The sequence below is a fragment of the Tenrec ecaudatus genome, chromosome X (assembly GCF_050624435.1).
Source record: "Tenrec ecaudatus isolate mTenEca1 chromosome X, mTenEca1.hap1, whole genome shotgun sequence".
Taxonomy (NCBI): Eukaryota; Metazoa; Chordata; class Mammalia; order Afrosoricida; family Tenrecidae; genus Tenrec; species Tenrec ecaudatus.
Window position 1 is genome coordinate 34,307,383 of NC_134548.1, and position 18,234 is coordinate 34,325,616.

Sequence of the window (18,234 nt, forward strand, 5' to 3'; positions counted from 1 at the left end):
ACCTCTCTATTGGCACCCTGCTTGCCGGGTTGCCCATACCCGTCAGCCTAGCTCCCGCTCCACTCCCAGCACTGGAAGCGGAGCCATGCACTTCCCGCCAGTGCTAGCCTGCAGCAGGAACCCATTCCACTTTTACGCCCAACACTGTTTCTGCAGGCGTGGGTTACTGCAGAGACCCGTAACTAAAGCCCAGGCCACTAGATCTGCCTGCTTCGGGGTGCCAGTTCCAGTGCCGAGAGCGCTGGGTGCAAGAGTGGGCGGCCCTGCCTACTGGGAGTGTGAGCAATAGGACGTTGCATTCCTGCTGGAGCGGCTCTGCACTCACCTGTGCGCTGCAGGAATTTCAGCGGCCGGGGGCTCCGGATTCTGAGCCTGATTTTTCATTCCTCCCAGGGTGGGGGCAGGCGCCATTGCTGCTGTTTCCCCGCCAGAGCCACCGCTGTCCAAACCGGCTCACACCACGTCGCTGAGGAGCCTTCTCCGTTCACAGGCCTGCACACGTGCCTGCTAGGGAGCCTAGGACAGGGCTTTGCGGTCCACGTCGAAGCCATCTGTGTGCTCTGGCCAGCTCTCACCACCGTGGTGCCCTTCAAGGTCCCCAGCACCAGCTCCTAAGCCTGCCCCAGTCCTTCCCAGCCGCCATAGGAGGCAGGCGCTGAGGCCTGTGCCTTTCTCAGCACTCCTTGCAGCCCCAGCATTTCCCAGCAGGTACAGGAGTTCCGCCCCACAAGCTCAACTACACAGGCCTGCAGAGACCTGGGAGTGCTTACTGATCTGAATAACATTTTGCCCCCACAGAACCGCCTCAGGAGCGCAGATCTGGACCACGTCTGGTGGCAGTGAGGCCTCGCCCACCTTCACCTTCTATTAGGCATCACTAGAACTTGGAGGGAATAGAAGCTTGAAAAATTTAAATATATATATGTCTTTTATCGGGTGCTGGTTTTTCACTTTTCTTTCTTTTACTTTCTGCGTCTTCTTTTCTCTCTTCTTTCTTCATCCGTTTTCATTATTGCTAGTACTTCTCTTCTGCCCCCTTTCTATAGGTTTTCCTTCTATCTCTTTATTTTTCTCCTTCCACTTACACTATTATCACTTCTTTCCTCTCCTCTATAACAGATTCTCCTTCTTTCGCTCTCTCCATTTTTTCTTTTTCCTCACAAAATTTTGTCAAAATTATTTTTTAATTTTTACCCTTTTAAATTCTTTTTTATTACTAAAGAAACATAAGAGGAATAATATTCTAATAATCGGTCTACCGCAGCACAACACAACACACAAGTTGATAGGCAAGATAGCAAAGGAATTTCTGGAAGAAAACTTTCCCACCCTAACAAGAGAGAACCAGGTACTCATACAGGAAGCAGAAAGAATGTCAGCTAGACTAGAGCCCAAGAAGAACACGCCAAGACATATAATAGTAAAAATATCAAACTTAGAGGGAAAAGAGAACATTTTATGAGCAGCAAGAGAAAGGAAGACCATCACATACAAAGGGGCACAGGCAAGAATATGCTCGACCTATCAACAGATACCATGAAGAGGAGGAGAGAATGGAGCAATATCTTCCAAAATCTGAAAGAAAAAAAAAACACTTCCCCCAGGATCCTGTACCCTGCCAACTTATCCATTAAGATAGATGGCGGGATAAGGGTCTTCCAAGACAAGGAAAGGCTCAAAGAATATGCTGCAAGACTCCCAACCCTGCGGAAGATACTGGGTGACTCACTATGGCGATAGGATCAACCTCCACTAAGAACAAACAGGAGACCACCATATAGCCATCTAAATCTAGAATCCAACATGCCAGCAACAATTACCAGGACAACAGGGTCTCAGATGGAAAAGAAGACAAGATAGAAACTCTCCACTCAAACACAGCACACTGATATGAAGTGAGAGAGGTAAAGACCCAAAACACAAAACAGGGTATGGCAACTATGAATTCACAGATAGTGATAATAACTCTGAAATCCAATGGACTCAATCCATACATTAAAAAAAGAGGCTTGAGGACTGGCACAGAAAACATAATCCATCAAACTTGTTCCTGCAAGAGACACATATTAAGTGCACAGACAAGAATATGCTAAGGATAAAGGGTTGGCAGAAAGTTTACCAATCGAATAGTAGCTCAAAAAGGGCAGGGGTTGCTATCTTAATCTCTGACAAAATGGACCTCAAGATCCATACCACAAAAAGAGACAAAGAGGGACACTACGTAATGCTCAAAGCTTCGGTAAACCAAGAAGCACTTAGCATATTGAATATTTACGTTCCTAATAAAGGTGAGGCAAATTTCAACAAACAAACTATTAAAGAATTGAAAAAAGATATCACAGACTCAACAATCATAGTAGGTAACTTTAACACTCTGCTATCAGATAAAGACAAGGTCACTGGGAAAGAAGCTAAGCAAAGAGGCTATAGAGCTAAACAATGTAATTAGCCAACAGGGCCTGAAAGACATTTATGGAGCTTTCCATCCCAATGCAAATGATTTCACATTCTTCTCAAGTCCACATGGATCGTTTTCAAGAATAGACCACATGCTGGACACAAGTCCAGCCTGAGTAAATTCAAACACATAGATATTATCCACACATCATTCTCAGATCACGATGCCATAAAGCTGGAGATTAATAAGAGGATGTCCAGAAAAGCAAGAGCAACCAATTGGATAATGAACAAAGATCTCCTGTGACACGAATGGGCACAGACCCAGATCAGAGAGGATATTTGGAAGTTTCTAGAAACTAGCGAGAATGAGAATACAATGTACCAAAACTTATGGGAGACTGCAAACGCAGTTATGAGAGGTAGCTTGATATCATTAAATGTATGTATGAAAAAAAGAATAGAGACGTATGACAAATACGTTAACACAAAACTTCTAACAATTGTAACAGAGTCAGCAGAATAACCCCTCCAATAGCAAGAGAAAGAAATAATAAAAATCAGGGAAAGGTTAAACCAGTGGGCAGACAAGAGAACAATGCAAAAGATAAATGCAGCTAAAAGCTGGTTCTACAAAAGAATTAACAAAATGGACAGTCCTCTGGCAAAGCTTACCAAGGATAGAAAGGAGCAAACATCAATAGCCAGGATGAGGGATGAATCAGGGGCAATACCAACAGACCCCAATGAGGTTAAAAGGATAATCACAAAGTATTAATGATGGTATGTATGCTAATGAATTAAGAATCATGGAAGACATGGATAAATATTTGGAAAAACAGTCTCTCCCTAGATTATCTCAGACAGAGATTAAGAACTTCAACAAACCCATAGCAAAAGAAGAAATAGAGGGGGTCATTAGAAACCTACCAACAAAAAAAGCCTCAGGGCCAGATGGTTTCACAGAAAAATTCTACCAAGCATTCAGGGAAGAGTTGATGCTGACCGATCCTCCACAAGGTATTCCATAACATAGAAGAGGATGGCAAATTCCTAAACTCATTTTACAAAGCCAGCATTACTTTGATACACAAACAGGGAAACGACCCCACAGGTATAGAGGATTACAGACCAATATCTCTGATGAACAAAGATGCAAAAAAAACCTTAACAAAACATTGGCCAATAGAATACCAAAGTATATGAAACATATCATCCACCACGACCAGGTAGGATTCATTCATCCCCGGGATGCAGGGATGGTTTAACTTCTGAAGATCCATCAATATTAAATACTACATCGAGAAGAAAAAGGATAAAAAACCATATGATAATATCCATAGATGCAGAAAAAGCATTTGACAACATCCAACACCCATTCCTAATGAAGACACTCATGAAGATAGGATTGGAAGGTAAGTTCCTCAAGCTGATACAAGCTATCTATGAAAGACCAACGGCCAGCATCATTGTCAATGGAGAAAAGACAAGAACTATTCCACAGAAAAAGGGTACGAGATAAGGATGCCGCCTGTCTGCATTTCTATTACATATCGTTCTGGAGGTTCTGGCTAACAACATGAGACAGCAGATGGACATCAAAAGGATCCAAATGGGAGAGGAGGAGGTGAAATTATCGCTATTTGCAGATGACAAGACCCTGTACATTGAAAACCCAAAAGCTCCACAGTTGGAGTACTTACAGAGATAGAGGAATATGGAAGAGTAACAGGATACAAGATCAATAAACCAAAGTCGGTAGGTTTAGGAGGGAAGTACCCTTCACAGTAGCTAAGAACAAATGAAAATACCTAGGAATATATTTAACAAAAAACACTAAAGACCTATGCAAGGAAAACTATAAGAACATACTACAGGAAAAAAAAAGCAACCTACATAAATAGAAGAACATCCACTGCTCATGGATTGGAAGGCTTACCATAATAAAGATGACAGTCCTACCTAAAACAGTTTACAAGTTCAATGCTATACCAATTCAAATACCATCAACCTTTTCCTAAGAATTGGAAAAACTGACCACCAATTTCATATGGAGAGGGAAGAAACCCAGAATTAGCAGAGAACTCCTGAAGAAGGACACAGGACTCGCCTTACCCGATTTTAATGCCTATTTCACAGCTACAGTGGTCAAAACAGTGTGGTACTAGCACAATGACAGACACTCAGACCAGTGGAAAAGAATAGAAAGCCCAATAATAAAACCATCAGCATACAGACAACTGATTTTCGACAAGGGTCCCCAAACCATCAAGTGGGAAGCAGATGCCCTTTTTAACAAGTGGTGCGGGAACAATGGATATCCATATGTAGAAAGATGAAACAAGACGTTTACCTCACCCCATGAAAATGAATAAACACAAGGTGGATCACAGACCTAGAAGGTAAACCCCAAACCATCAGGACCATCAAGGAGGGAATTTGGACTAACCTCAGAGGACTGGTCAAGGGAACTCATAGGCTCACTGCAATAGGGAAGAGTACACAAATAGGTGAACTGAAAATCAACAAATGGGATTTAATAAGAATAAAGCACATGTCATCTCGAAATACTTCACCAAGAGGGTAACAAGACAACCCACAAACTGGGAGAGGAATTTTAGTAATGACACACCAGACAAAAGGCTCATTACTAAAATCTATGACACCATCATAACTGCAAAAAGTGTAAAACAGTTAACCCCCTAAAGAAGTGGGCAAAAGAATGAAAAGAATTTTCACTAGGGATGAGATCCATGTTGCCAATAAGCATATGAGGAAGTGTTCCAGGTCATCAGCCATAAGAGAAATGCAAATCAACACAACCATGAGATACCACCTAACACCCCTGAGGCTAGCCCAAATCATCAAATCAGGGAACTACAAGTGTTGGAGGGGCTGTGGTGAAGTAGGAACCCTCCTCCACTGCTGGTGGTCGTGTAGATTTGTACAGCCACTGTGGAAAGCAGTCTCGTGATACTTAAAGAAAATGGAAATTGATCTAGCTTATGAACCAGTCATCCCTCTACTGGGTATATACCCTGTGGAAGCAGCAAATAAAACACAACCAGTCATCTGCACTCCAATGTTTATTGCAACACAATCCACAATCACAAAGGATTGGAAACAGCCTACGTTTCCATGGATAGATGAGTGGATTAGTAAACTCTGGCACATGCACACAATGGAGTACTATACAGCACTGAAAAACACAGATGATCACATGAAACATGTCTTTTCGTGGGAAGAGCTAGAAGGAATCATGTTAAGCGAGGTAAGCCAAACTCAAAAGGACAGGTATAACATGAGTCCCCTGAGGTAAGTACAAACATCATAGCAGGAATAGAAGAATAAACACCTATTTCGCAATAAATGGGTTTAAGCATAGATAGTTGGAGGGAGGGCAGGCCACACCTAGGGAGGTACATGAGAGTCCAACACAAAGAAGGGGAAGGGGGGCAGGTGGAGGGAGAAGCGGGATGGGGAGAAACCGAGTTGATGGCACGGGGGGAACAGGGCACTAACCCAACCAGGGGGAGAGTACTGGTTGTGTCCCCACAGAACTGGAACATGCATATGGACCCCACCATGACACACTAAACCAGAGCGCAACGTAATGCATGGAGGAATGCACAAAGAGACTGGACCATAAGCCCGCCCTAATCAGAATTAGTACCACAGAAAATGAAAATAGATCGTCTGGTATGGGAATGGTACAGACCTACCACACCACACCCAGAAGGAAGCTGAAGCAAAGGAAGGAGGAAGAACGGAGCAGGGCACACCTGGGCTCACCAAGCTCAGAGGACAATCACCTGGCTCGGAGGACCCAATGTACAGAGAGGACCATATAGCCAGGCCCATGGCAAGATGCAACATCCTGTACTGACCCATGGCCCTACACGGGACAGCACCAGAGACACAATGTGCAAGTGAGCTGCCCCACCACACTAAGGCAAAACATTGGGGGTGTGCAATGGAGCGGCGGGCAATCAGAGCAAGAAGGTCCCAAGGGAGTATAAAGGTGCCAGGATGTGGCACCCCATCAAATTCATCTGGAAAACACTCCTAGAGGTCAAAAAACAGACCTTAAATTACTAACAAGCTTTTATTTCTTTTTTTTTCCGGTCTTTTTGTTATGTTTTTTCTCTTCTTTTAAATTTTGTATGTCACTGGCTTTTTTGTTTGTTAGCTTGTCGGTGTTGCTTCCATCGACGCCATGTACTTATTGCCACTTTAGTGCTGTCAAAGTCATCCCCAATTTTATGCAGGTCCACCTAGATAAGATAAGATAGATCTAGGTCCACCTAGATAAGATAGGCTGGACAAACAATATGAGAAGAAAATAACGGACTAATGACTCCAGAGGGACATGAGAGTGTGGAAGGTAGGGGAAGGGTGGAGGTGTGGGCCAACCCAGGGACAAGGGAACAATGAGTGGTTCAAAACCAGTGCCAGGGAGGGGATGGGAGGACTAGTAGGGAGTGACCAACGGCAAGGTAACTGAGAGGAATTACTGAAACCAGAATGAAGGCTGAACATGGTAGTGGGCAGGAGGAAAGTATAAGGAACTAGTGGAAAGGAGTAGGAGGCAAAGGGCATACATAGAAGCCTAAATACAAACATGTACATATGTAAATATATTTATGATTATGGGGAAAATAGACCTATGTGCATAGATTTATAGGTTTAGTAGTAGGGTAGCAGGTGGACATTGGGCCTCCTCGCATGCATTCCCTCAATACAAGAGCACCTTGCTCAGCTAAATGGTCATTTCATGATACCCACCTTCCCAACATGATTGCAGAAGACAGACGTGTGCATAAGCAAATGTGGTGAAGAAAGCAGATGGTGCCTGGTTATCAAAAGATATAGTGTCTGGGGTCTTACAGGCTTGAAGGCAAACAAGCGGTTATCTAGCTTGGAAGCAACAAAGCTCACAGAGGAGAAGCACACAAGCCTATGTGAACATGAGGTTTTGAAGGGATCAGGTAGCAGACACCAAAGCAACCCTTCATTGTGTGATCACCTTCCCCACATAAATGCTGAAGACGAATGTGTGCATAAGTAAGTGTGGTGAAGAAGGCTGATGGTGACTGGCTATTGAGAAATATAGCATCTGGGGTCTTCAAGGCTTGAAAGTAAGCAAGCAGCCATCTGGCCCAGAAGCAACAAAGCCCACATGGAAGCAGCACACCAACATGTGTGATCATGAAGGGTCAAGGGGACCAGGTTTCATGCACCAAAGGCGGGGTAGGGGGTAGGAATCATATCATCTTGAATGAGGGGAGTGTATGAGGGGGGTCCCAAGGCCCACTTGTAGACAAATGGACATCCCTTGCAAAGGGGTAGTTGGGAAGAGAAGAGTCACTCACGGTTCAGTGTAGCAATAATGAAATTCACAACCTTCCTCTAGTTCTTAAATGCTTCCTCCCCCCAACTATCATGATCCCAATTCTACCTTGCAAACTTGGTTAGACCAGAGGATGCACAGCGGTAGAGATGGGATTTGGAAACATAGGGAATCTAGGACAGATGAACCCCTCAGGATCAACGGTGAGAGTGCCGATACCGGGCGGGAAGAGTGGGTAGAAAGGGAGAACCGATCATAGGAATCTACATATAACCTCCTCTCTGGGGGATGGGCAATGGAAAAGTGGGTGAAGGGAGACACTGGGCACTATAAGATAAGATTAAATAATAATTTCTAAGTTGCTAAGGGTTCATGAGGGAGGATTTGAGCAGGGATTGGGGAGGGAGAGGGAGGGAAAAAGGAAAATGAGGAGCAGATTCCAGGAACCCAAGCGGCAGGCAAATTTTGGGGGTGATGAGGGCAAAAAATGTATAGGTGTGCTTTGCGCAATTGATGTATGTATGGATTGTGATAGGAGTTGTATGAGCCCCAATAAAATGATTTTAAAACAAACAAAGTCCTCTGAATTTTTTTGTAAAACAAAATTATAACATAAAAAATACATGCACAGAGTATTTCAAAATAAAAGGTCGGATGAAGAGACACACTTGGAAAGTAAAATCTCTTGTCATAATATCAATATCAAGCAAAGAAAAATTTGAACAACAAACAAAAATAATGATCATTTTCTCATCATTAATGGCCTAAGCTAGAATGTTGATGTCACATTAGTGAGATTGTAGGTATCAAAAACAAAAACCAAAACAAACTCACTATCATGGAGTCCATGTCAACTCATAGTGATCCTGTAGAAGAGGATAGAACTGCACCTATGGGTTTCTGAGATTATAACTGTTTGAGGGAGTAGAAAGTCCCATCTTTCTACTGTGGAGCAGCTGGTGGTTTTGAACTACAGACTTTGTGGACTGCAGTCCCTCAGGAAATGCTTTGACTTTAAGGGCTCATAAGGGTTCCTTAGGTACAGAATAAAGAAAAAAAATTAGGAATGAAAAAAGCTTAAAATTCTAGTGATTTACAAATGTAAATTTTTGGGAGGAAATTTATAACATCTCTTGGAACATTTAATATATCAAAACAATCAAGAAAGTAACATCAAAACTTGCATAGCTATTGGTAACTAACAGACTTGTTAAAGAAATGGAAACTCCCAAGAAAATGAAATATTTGAACATTTCTTACAATATTTTCAGAAGTGTATCATAACCTATACATTGTGAAATCCATAAACTCTCACCACAATATTTTAAGATTACATAGATTCCCAAACTTATTTGTACCACCGTCCTTTTTTCAATGAAAATAATAATAATTAGACACATACCCTGCCTTCCCACAATTAAAAACATTTGCATTGTAGACCATAATTCAGGATAAAATATAAGTATCAGTTTTTGCAACCCCTTTGTATCCTTCAAGTGCCCCAAAGGAGGTAGGGTTGCCCACTTTGGAAAGTAGTACTTTAAAATGAAAAATTAACAATAGACTTATAACATTCATAAAAAATTCAGAAACTGAAGACAAAAGCACTTCCTTAATTCAGTCAAAAATAGGGAAATAGACTATAGGAAATAATTTAAAGAGGTTTTATGTCAAAAATTTTAATTCTAACAATAGTAACAACCAATTGAGCAAGACAGAATACTGTGCAAACAGAACAAATAAATGGGGCTAATAAATTTCAGAGAAAGGAAAGAAAGATGCAAATGTTAATGTTCTAGGTTTGTTCATTGCAGAAATTCATAAATAATAAACTGAAATGAGAAAGGCAACATAACCATAATAGCATGGTTATCATTCCATCATACTTACAGTTTTTTCATGTCTAAAAGATGGGTGATCATCTAGAAAATAGAATTTACTACAGAAAAGGCAGACCTCTTAGAGAGGGTGGTACCCATAGAATAATTGGACAAAGAGTTATCCACGTATCATCTTTAAAAGTAACTGTTGAATGGATACTATTTTGATAAGTATAAAAATGTTTCATAAGAAAAGATTGTCAGGGGAAAAAAAGAAATTATTGTCAGATACAAAGAAAATTATCAGAGCCCCATAATTATTTTTTGTTGTATAACCTTGTTAAAGCTGAAAATCATAAAACAAATGAAGAAAACTACTACCCAATTATATTTACACATATAGCTGGAAAAGGTCTTAGTAACTTATTGCTAACATAAAATGAAAAAATTCTGCTTTAACATAGTCAAGGGGATGATATACTAGAAGGGAAAAAGATTAATACATTTAAACATTCTAATGTGATAATTAGTAGATGTAGAATTCCTAAAAAGATAAATATTCTCAATAAATGCAAAAAATATATTTGAGAAAATACAACACTCTGTACACGATAATAAATGCTATATTGCTATAGGCAAATCTGCTGTACACCAGTTAAAGTGTTGAGGAACAAAGATGCCACTTTCAGGACTAAAATGCACCTGACTCAAGCCATGGTCTTTCCAATAACTTCGTAAACATGGGGATGCTGAACAATGGATAAGGAAGATTGGAGAAGAATTGATTCCTTTGAACAACAGTGTTAGTGAAGACCATTGAGAGTGCCATTGACTGCCAGAGGAACAAATACATATTTCTTGAAGCAAGTACAACTAGGATGCTCCCTAAAAGCAAGGATGGTGAGACTTCCTCTCCAATTTTTTAAAACAACATTTCATTATGTTTCTTTAGTAAACACACAGAAAATTAGGACCTCATTTAATAATTTCTACAAAAATATTCAGTGATACTGTATACTTTTTCACAATGTGTCAATGTCCTTATTACTTCCATTGTTTCATTTTCAATCATTAATTTTCTCTGTCTCCTACCTACTCATCTTTGTTGTAAAGTACACAATTAAAAGGTTTTCTGCCTCAGAAGACTTTATAAAGAAAATGAAAGACAATCTGCAGAACGGGAGAAAAATTTTGGATAATTATATATTTGACAATTGTTTAATATCCTAAAAACAAGAAGAAATCCCACAACTAAATCACAAAAAGGCAAATAACCCAGTGAAGAAGTGGGCAAAAGTTCAAATATTTATCCAAAGAAGATAACAAAAAAATCAATAAATTATGGAGAGATTTTTAATATCATTATCGTTATGGGCCATCAAGGAGGCCCTGCCAAATAGCAACCCAATGAACAACAGTAAGATGCACTGCCCCGTCCGGTGCCATCCTCACAATTGTTATGTTTGAACCCATTATTGCAACTTCTGTATCAATCCATCTCCTTAACATTCTCCTCTTTTTTGTTGACATTCCATGTTACCAAGTGTAATGTCCTTTTCCAGTAACTGATAGCATGCTGGATTATATGTTGGGCTGCTAACCTCAAGTTTGGCAGTTCGAAACCACCAGCTGCTTTGTGGAAAGGTGAGGCTTTCTACTCCAATACAGAGTTACAATCTTGGAAACCCACAGGAGTAGTTCTGCTCTGCCCTAGAGGGTTGCTATGAGTCGAAATGGATTCTGTGGTGTGAGTTTGGTTTGCTGGAAGTTTGATGTTTACTGGACATGTTAGCAGGACATTTTAGTCTCTGGAAAAGTACATTATGACTGGAAACGCCATTATGATTGAAAAGGGTCATCAAATAAGAAGACACTTAGTGAGATGGATTGACACAGTGGCTCCAACAGGACAGGAAAGGATTTTGTTCTGCTGTCCAAAAGGTCATTAAGAGTTGGAGTCAACTCAATGGCACCCAACAACAGCACTTTGTTAATTAGAAAAACCAATCAACCAACCAAAAAAAAAAACCATCAAGAATTTCTAAACATGGCTATGGCTATTTATGTTAAAATACTGTCATTTTATTTAAAATTGGGAAGGATGACTGTGAAGCATTAGGTTGCTAACCACAAGTTGAGCAGTTCAAATAAACGAAGACTTCCAATGGAGAAAGATGAGGCTTTTATTATAAAGATTTACAGTTTTAGAAACTCTATATTGGTTCGCTATGAGTCTAAGTTGTTCTGATGGCAGTGAGTTTTGTTTTGCTTTGGGCATTATTAATTTTTGAAAATGCTAATGAGTAAATTTGGTACAAAAATAATATTTAAGAAGTCATGGAAACCATGACGACTGTACTAAATAAAAAAGCACTTTATTTTTCTGCATATAATATGCCTAGAAATTCTAAAATGAATCCTGAAAATAATTAATCAACAATAAGAGCATCATTCAATGACTAGCTAAAAATTAAATAGATAAAAAGTACTAGAGCTATCTGTCTGAATTAATAAATTTAAACTTAAATTTAAAAAATTTAAAAATTATTTTTAGCTGATTTAACTGATTTCAATTGCAATAGCAACAAAACCTGAACTATACAATTATTTTTCAATTCCATTTTCCCACAAACTTTTTGAAGTCCTTGAATACCTACCTAAAACTAATATATAAATATATACATACATTTAAAACTAAAAGATTTAGAATATTTCAGTGAAACCAATGAAAACATTACAGATATTTGTAAGAATGGCCACATATATATACTTAGTGATTCATTTGTAATGTTGCTAAATTCTAGTGGGTTCTTATTATTATTACTAATTTTAAACCTAGCCATATGATTCTGAAGCTCACTTTCATGGGACTAAATGGATGAAAGTAAGTAGCATTTTAGAAATGAAATGTGCTGCTTCCCCTTATTTGATGTTAAAGTACATAATAAATTCTAATGTTTAAATATGTGACTTCTCACAAGTATCTACAGAGGGATCGATAGGGTGAGTAAAAGGCTCTAGCTCTGAGTTGATTTTGATGCATAGAAGCCTTATAGATCAGAGTTTCATAGGACTTCCAAGGCTTTCAGTATTTCTGGATGCAAACTCTCACATCTTTTTCCAGAGGAGCATGTTAGTGGGTTTGAATCACAAACCATTTAGTTTCAGTCGAGAGCTTAACCACAGTGTCATCAGGGATCCTTTTCTCCTCAAGAGAGTTGTTTTAGTTGTCATTGAGTCAGCAAACAACACAATGAAATGCTGCCCAGTCCTGGGCCATCCTCACCATAGTTGCTATATTGTTGCAGCCATTTTATCAGTCTATATCCTTGAGGGTTTTTCTCTTTTCTGCTGACATTCTACTTTACCAAAGATGTCATTTTCCAAGGTGTGGTCATTCCTCATAACATGTCCAAACTTGAGGCAAAGACTCCCCCTGCTTTCATCTAAGGAGCATTCTGGTTGTACCCCTTCCAAGATGGATTTATTTGTTCTTCTGTCACTTGATGATACTTTCAAAATTATGCACCAAGACCATAATTCAAATGCATTAGTTATTTTCCTTAATTGTTGAACTTTTACATGAGCATCAAGTGATTTAAAACACCATGGCTTAGTTCAGATGCAATTTAGACTCAATGTGACATCTTTGCTCTGTAACATTTTCAATAGGTCTTGTGACCTATTTAACAAATGCATTGTTTGATTTGTTGACTCTTGCTTCCATGAGCACTGATTGTGGATTCAAGTACACAATTAAATCCTTGACAATTTCAATACTTTCTTCATCTATCATGATATTGCATATTGGTCTGGTTTTCAGGATCTTTTAATATGTACGTGTGTGTATATATACATATATATGTATATATATATGCAGCACTCTTCTTCATATAGCCTAGATTCACAGACAATTTGTTCAGCATACAGGTTGAATAAATATGGTGAAGTTTACAACCCTGACACACACCTTTCTTGATTTTAAATCATGCAGTGTCCCCTTGTTCTGTCTGAAGGACTACCTCTCAGTCTATGTATAGGTACCATCTGAGCACATTTAAGTGTTCTGAAAATCCCATGATTCACGGTGTCATCCACTGTTTGTTGTGAACTATACAGTCAAATGTCTTTGCATAATAAATAAAAAATAAGTAAATATCTGTCTGGTATTTTTTGCTTTCAATCAAGATTCATCTGATGAAAGCAATGATAATCCTTATTTCCTGTACTCTACTGCATCTGGGCTTGAATTTCCAGAAGTTCCATGTCAATGTACTACTGCAACTGTTGTTAAATTATCTTCAGCAAATATTTACTTGCTGTGGTATTAATTAGAAAAGAATGTCCTTAGCCTCCATTCTTTGATTCTCTACTAAAACTTTTTGCTCCAATCTTAGGAGATGATATCTAGCAATATGTATAACAGTGGAAAGCATTGCAAGGTTAAAAATGAATATCTATGTGTAATGATGGTGATGTCTTCTAATTAAATTTTCAGAAATATGAAAAAAATCTATTACAAAGTATTTTTAAATTTCTGAAACATTTTGATATATTTAATAGTCAATGTGAAAGAACAGAAAATTAATGAGAGCATTATTAGAGAATAATGGGTATATTATGAGATTTGTGGAAAGAGCCAAGTGGTGCAGTGGCTAAAACATTTGGCTACTAACAGAAAGGTTTCTGATTAAAAAACACCAGGTGTGGACATTCCATGGGAGAAAGATGTGGCATAAATATTTACATAAAGATTTACAGTTTAGAAATCCTATGTGTGTGTATGCATATATTTTTTCAATCCCAAGGGAAAGGAGAGGATGAATATGCTGAATAGGAATTTTAATGAAAAGGAGTAAAGAAAGCCAGAATTTTCAAAGACTACTCACTCAGTACAAACCAAGTGGGGAAAAAAGTAATTATCACAGGGGAATGGTAAATACACTTTTACAAATATGTATTGGCTTTGAATGTGCATAGGTAGATGGTGGGTGATTTCCCACTGATTTTTATAATCTCAGTCTACAGTAAAAGTGTTTGGGACTTAATCAGTTAAATGATTAAAGAACCTCAATATTAATAATAAAAGGCTAGGGACTAGGATGTTGATGTTGCTGAGACATCAAGATAAAGAAAACACAAAATGCCTCAGAGAAATTTTCTGTAAACCCCCAAAATTAGTAATCAAAATTAAATTTGTTCCTTTGGACAAAACTCAAGAACATAATATTGGGTGAAAAAACAAAATCTTTGGAACATTACAGAAGTAAATAATTCATGTACAGATTGAAAACAAATTAACTGCTTGGGGAGAAATAGCTAATTAATCATAGCATAAGATTATACCTCGGATTTTGTACAACTAATTTACTGTAAAAAAAAAAGAGGAATTGGTATTAACAAATCCAGGGAAAAGGGAACAAGAAGGGATCCAAATTGGTGGTGAGGCGGGAGTGGCAGGCCTGGTAGGGAAGGATCAAGGGTAAGGAAATGAAGAGGTATAGCTGTAACCCAGGTGGGGATGGAGCATGGTAGTGGGGCAGGAGGAAAGTCAAGGGAAATAGAGGAAAGAGCTAGAAGGCAAAGGGCATTTATAGAGATTTAGACAAAGACAGATACATATGCAAATATATATATGGCCATGGGGAAATAGATCTATGTGTCTATATTTATAGGTTCAGTATTAAGGTGGTGGAAGAACCTTGGGCCTCTACTCAGACACTCCCTCAATGCATGAATACTTTCTTCTATTAAATTGGCACTCTATGATACTCACCCACCCGACACAACCGCTGAAGCCAAAGCAGGTGAACAAGCAAATATGGTGAAGAAAGCTGATGGTGCCCAGCTATCAAAAGAGATAGCATCTGGGGACTTAAAGGTGTGAAGATAAATAAGTGGCCATCTAGCTCAGAAGCAACAAAGCCCACATGGAAGAACACAACAGCCTGTGTGATCACATGGTTCTGAAGGGATCAGTTATCAGGCATCAAAGAACAAAAAAACATATCATTGGGTGCACACCTCCATGACAAGATCGTTGAGGACAAACAGATGCATAAGCAAATGTGGCGAAGAAAGCTGATGGTTCCCTGCTATCAAAAGAGATAGTGTCTGGGATCTTAAAGGCTTGAAGGTGAACAAGTGGCCATCTAGCTCAGAAGCAACAAAGCCCACATGGAAAGAAGCACACCAGACTGTGCGATCATGAGGTGTCGAAGGGATCAGGTGTCAGGCATCATCAGAAAAAAAAAAATCTTACCATAGTGAATGAGGGGGGAAGTGCAGAGTGGAGACCCAAAACCCATTTGTAGGTCACTGGAGTTCCCCTCACAGAGGGGTCTAGGGGAGGAGATGAGTCAGTCAGGGTGCGATGTATCGCCCCACCCACCTTTTATTATTCTGGGTATTTGGTGTAAAATATGTCTTTTGCTATAGGGTAATTATTTTACTTCCTTAAAATTATCTCCACTTCCTTTTCAGGAGGTACAATTAAATGGATATAGATAATAGGTTAATAATAAAAAGTCTGTAGAATGATGCCTATACAGTTTAAATACTGCATTTGTATTAAATACTATTAATATTACTATTTTTGTTTGTTTCAGGACTATTCTGTCTTTACAGTAGATTTCTTCAACTGTGTTTTCCAACTTTTTTATTGAACTAATTGCTCAAAATCCCAATTTTATATTTAGAATTTTTTTCAACACAGAAGTGTATATATTTAAGTTTGTCATTAAAACATAGCAGTCTTTTTCCCCCTTTGTGTTTCATTTTATTGTTTGTATACTTACATAAGCCTTCTCCACAACATGTGGCTAATGCCTTTGATTTTTTCGGGGTTCAAAGAATAAGAGCATTGCCACACTTTCCCAGTCATGAGTAGTTGATTTGAATTCTTGTGTGGCTAGCGAGAATGGGTTTTGAATAATTTTGTCAGAAGAGATACATGCCTGAGAATGTTTGTTTCTTTTTTTTGGCGTGTCCCAGGTTTATTGAAAATATTACAGCATTGTGGATAGGATTCAAACGGCTCCACGTGGTGTTTTGAAATTCATTCCAACTGTGGGCTGAGTGACCTGCAGGTTGGACAGACTGCCAAAGTCCAAAAGCTTCAGCATTTCTTTAGTGTCTGGATCCACTTCAATAATCTCCTGGTCCAAGGCTGAGACCTCAGGGACGTAATTATCCCTCTGTTCTCTCTCCTCCTCCTGCAGCTTGATGGAGATCCCTCTCACAGGGCCCCTCTGAATCCCCTTCATCAAGTGTGTGACATAGCCCGCGATCTTGTTGCGGAGCTTCTTGCTGGGAATAATGGCGATCTCCTCGCACACGCGCTTGTTGGTATGGAAGTCGTTACCCAGGCGTGTGTAGTATTTCTCAATGATGACCCGGGCCGCCTTCTTCACGGTTTTGGTGCGAACGCGGCCCATGTTGGCGGGTCCGTGATCGAATGTTTGTTTCTTGTTCAAAGGAAAACCTGCATTATTTTAGAATTTTGGTAACACAGTATTTCCCCTAGAATTGGCAAATGTGCCTCAATTGTTATGTGTTTTTAAATACGTATTTGTTAAGTGAATGAGGAGCTAAAATAATACAAAAATTTATGAAGTGAAGAAAAATGATACTTCCCAGTTAAAGTACTCCTCAAGTCCTACACTGTGAGAAAATCTTGTAAATTTATAGATAGCAAGTAGGTTACTTATAAAGATATATTAAGATCATAAACTTAGTAATGGAATGGCAATTTTAGTATCAGAAAAAGTGAAAGTAAAGGCCAAAGACACGAAAAGTGACAAATATATATTTTAGTATCATAAAAGACAATGTACAAATAAATCATAACAGTAATAAACATTTATGTGACAAAGTATGTAATTATGAAATACACAAGAAAAAAATCCTACAAATACTAAGAATATTTGTTGTATATTACTTATGCTTGTGACCTTTATTTTATTCCTTATAAAATTTGATCTATCAAATATATAAAACATAAGCAGAGACATAAAATTGGTGACTGCAGTAGACAAAATACAGCGAATATTCAGTAAAAAATTATCAAGTATTGAAATGCAAGAAAATTCAGTGGGAAAAAAATGGGCGATACCTGTGTTTTCATAAGGCTTACATTCTACCTGTGAAGTCAGAAGATTAAGAAGTTAAGAAAGAAAACAAAGGTTTCAAGTTTGTTTGAAACCTAGTTATCAAACTATTCAAGGTGATACAATAGGTGGCAAAGACGTTGATTCAGATGATGAATCAACATTCAAAGATGTTGGAATAGAAAGGGTGTGTTAGAATAGATTGATTTATAAATGTTTAGTTCCCCTTTCCATATACTGAGAGAAAGAGAAAGAGAGATTTTTATGAAGAATATGGTTCACCCCTTTGTAAAAGCAGGCAAGCCCCATTCCAGGCAGATTCCAAGTTAGTGGGACAGATGTTAAGCTGGAGAATTCTCCTGAGACATGTAACTGTGGGGACTGATGAACCCATGATCAACAGGTTAAATGATTCCCAGGATTGGTAAGCAGAATGGCAGGCCATCAACTCAAGTCCAGTGAACCAGAGGTTGCAGAGTCAGATACAGGATCCAGACCCTGAAAAAAAGCAAGCAAAGATCCATTTCTGTTGGAAGCAGGCCACCACTCTGAGGAAACT

The 18,234-nt window shown here is 38.9% G+C and overlaps 1 protein-coding gene across 1 annotated transcript; it reads right to left on the reverse strand.

Annotated features, from left to right (window-relative positions):
- Positions 1 to 16,532: 16,532 nt before the first annotated feature.
- LOC142433904 (small ribosomal subunit protein eS17-like) lies at positions 16,533 to 17,013 on the reverse strand. The gene has a single exon (XM_075538557.1). It carries the CDS (start codon positions 17,001 to 17,003, stop codon positions 16,596 to 16,598), a length of 408 nt encoding a protein of 135 aa, XP_075394672.1. The 5' UTR covers positions 17,004 to 17,013; the 3' UTR covers positions 16,533 to 16,595.
- Positions 17,014 to 18,234: the final 1,221 nt, after the last annotated feature.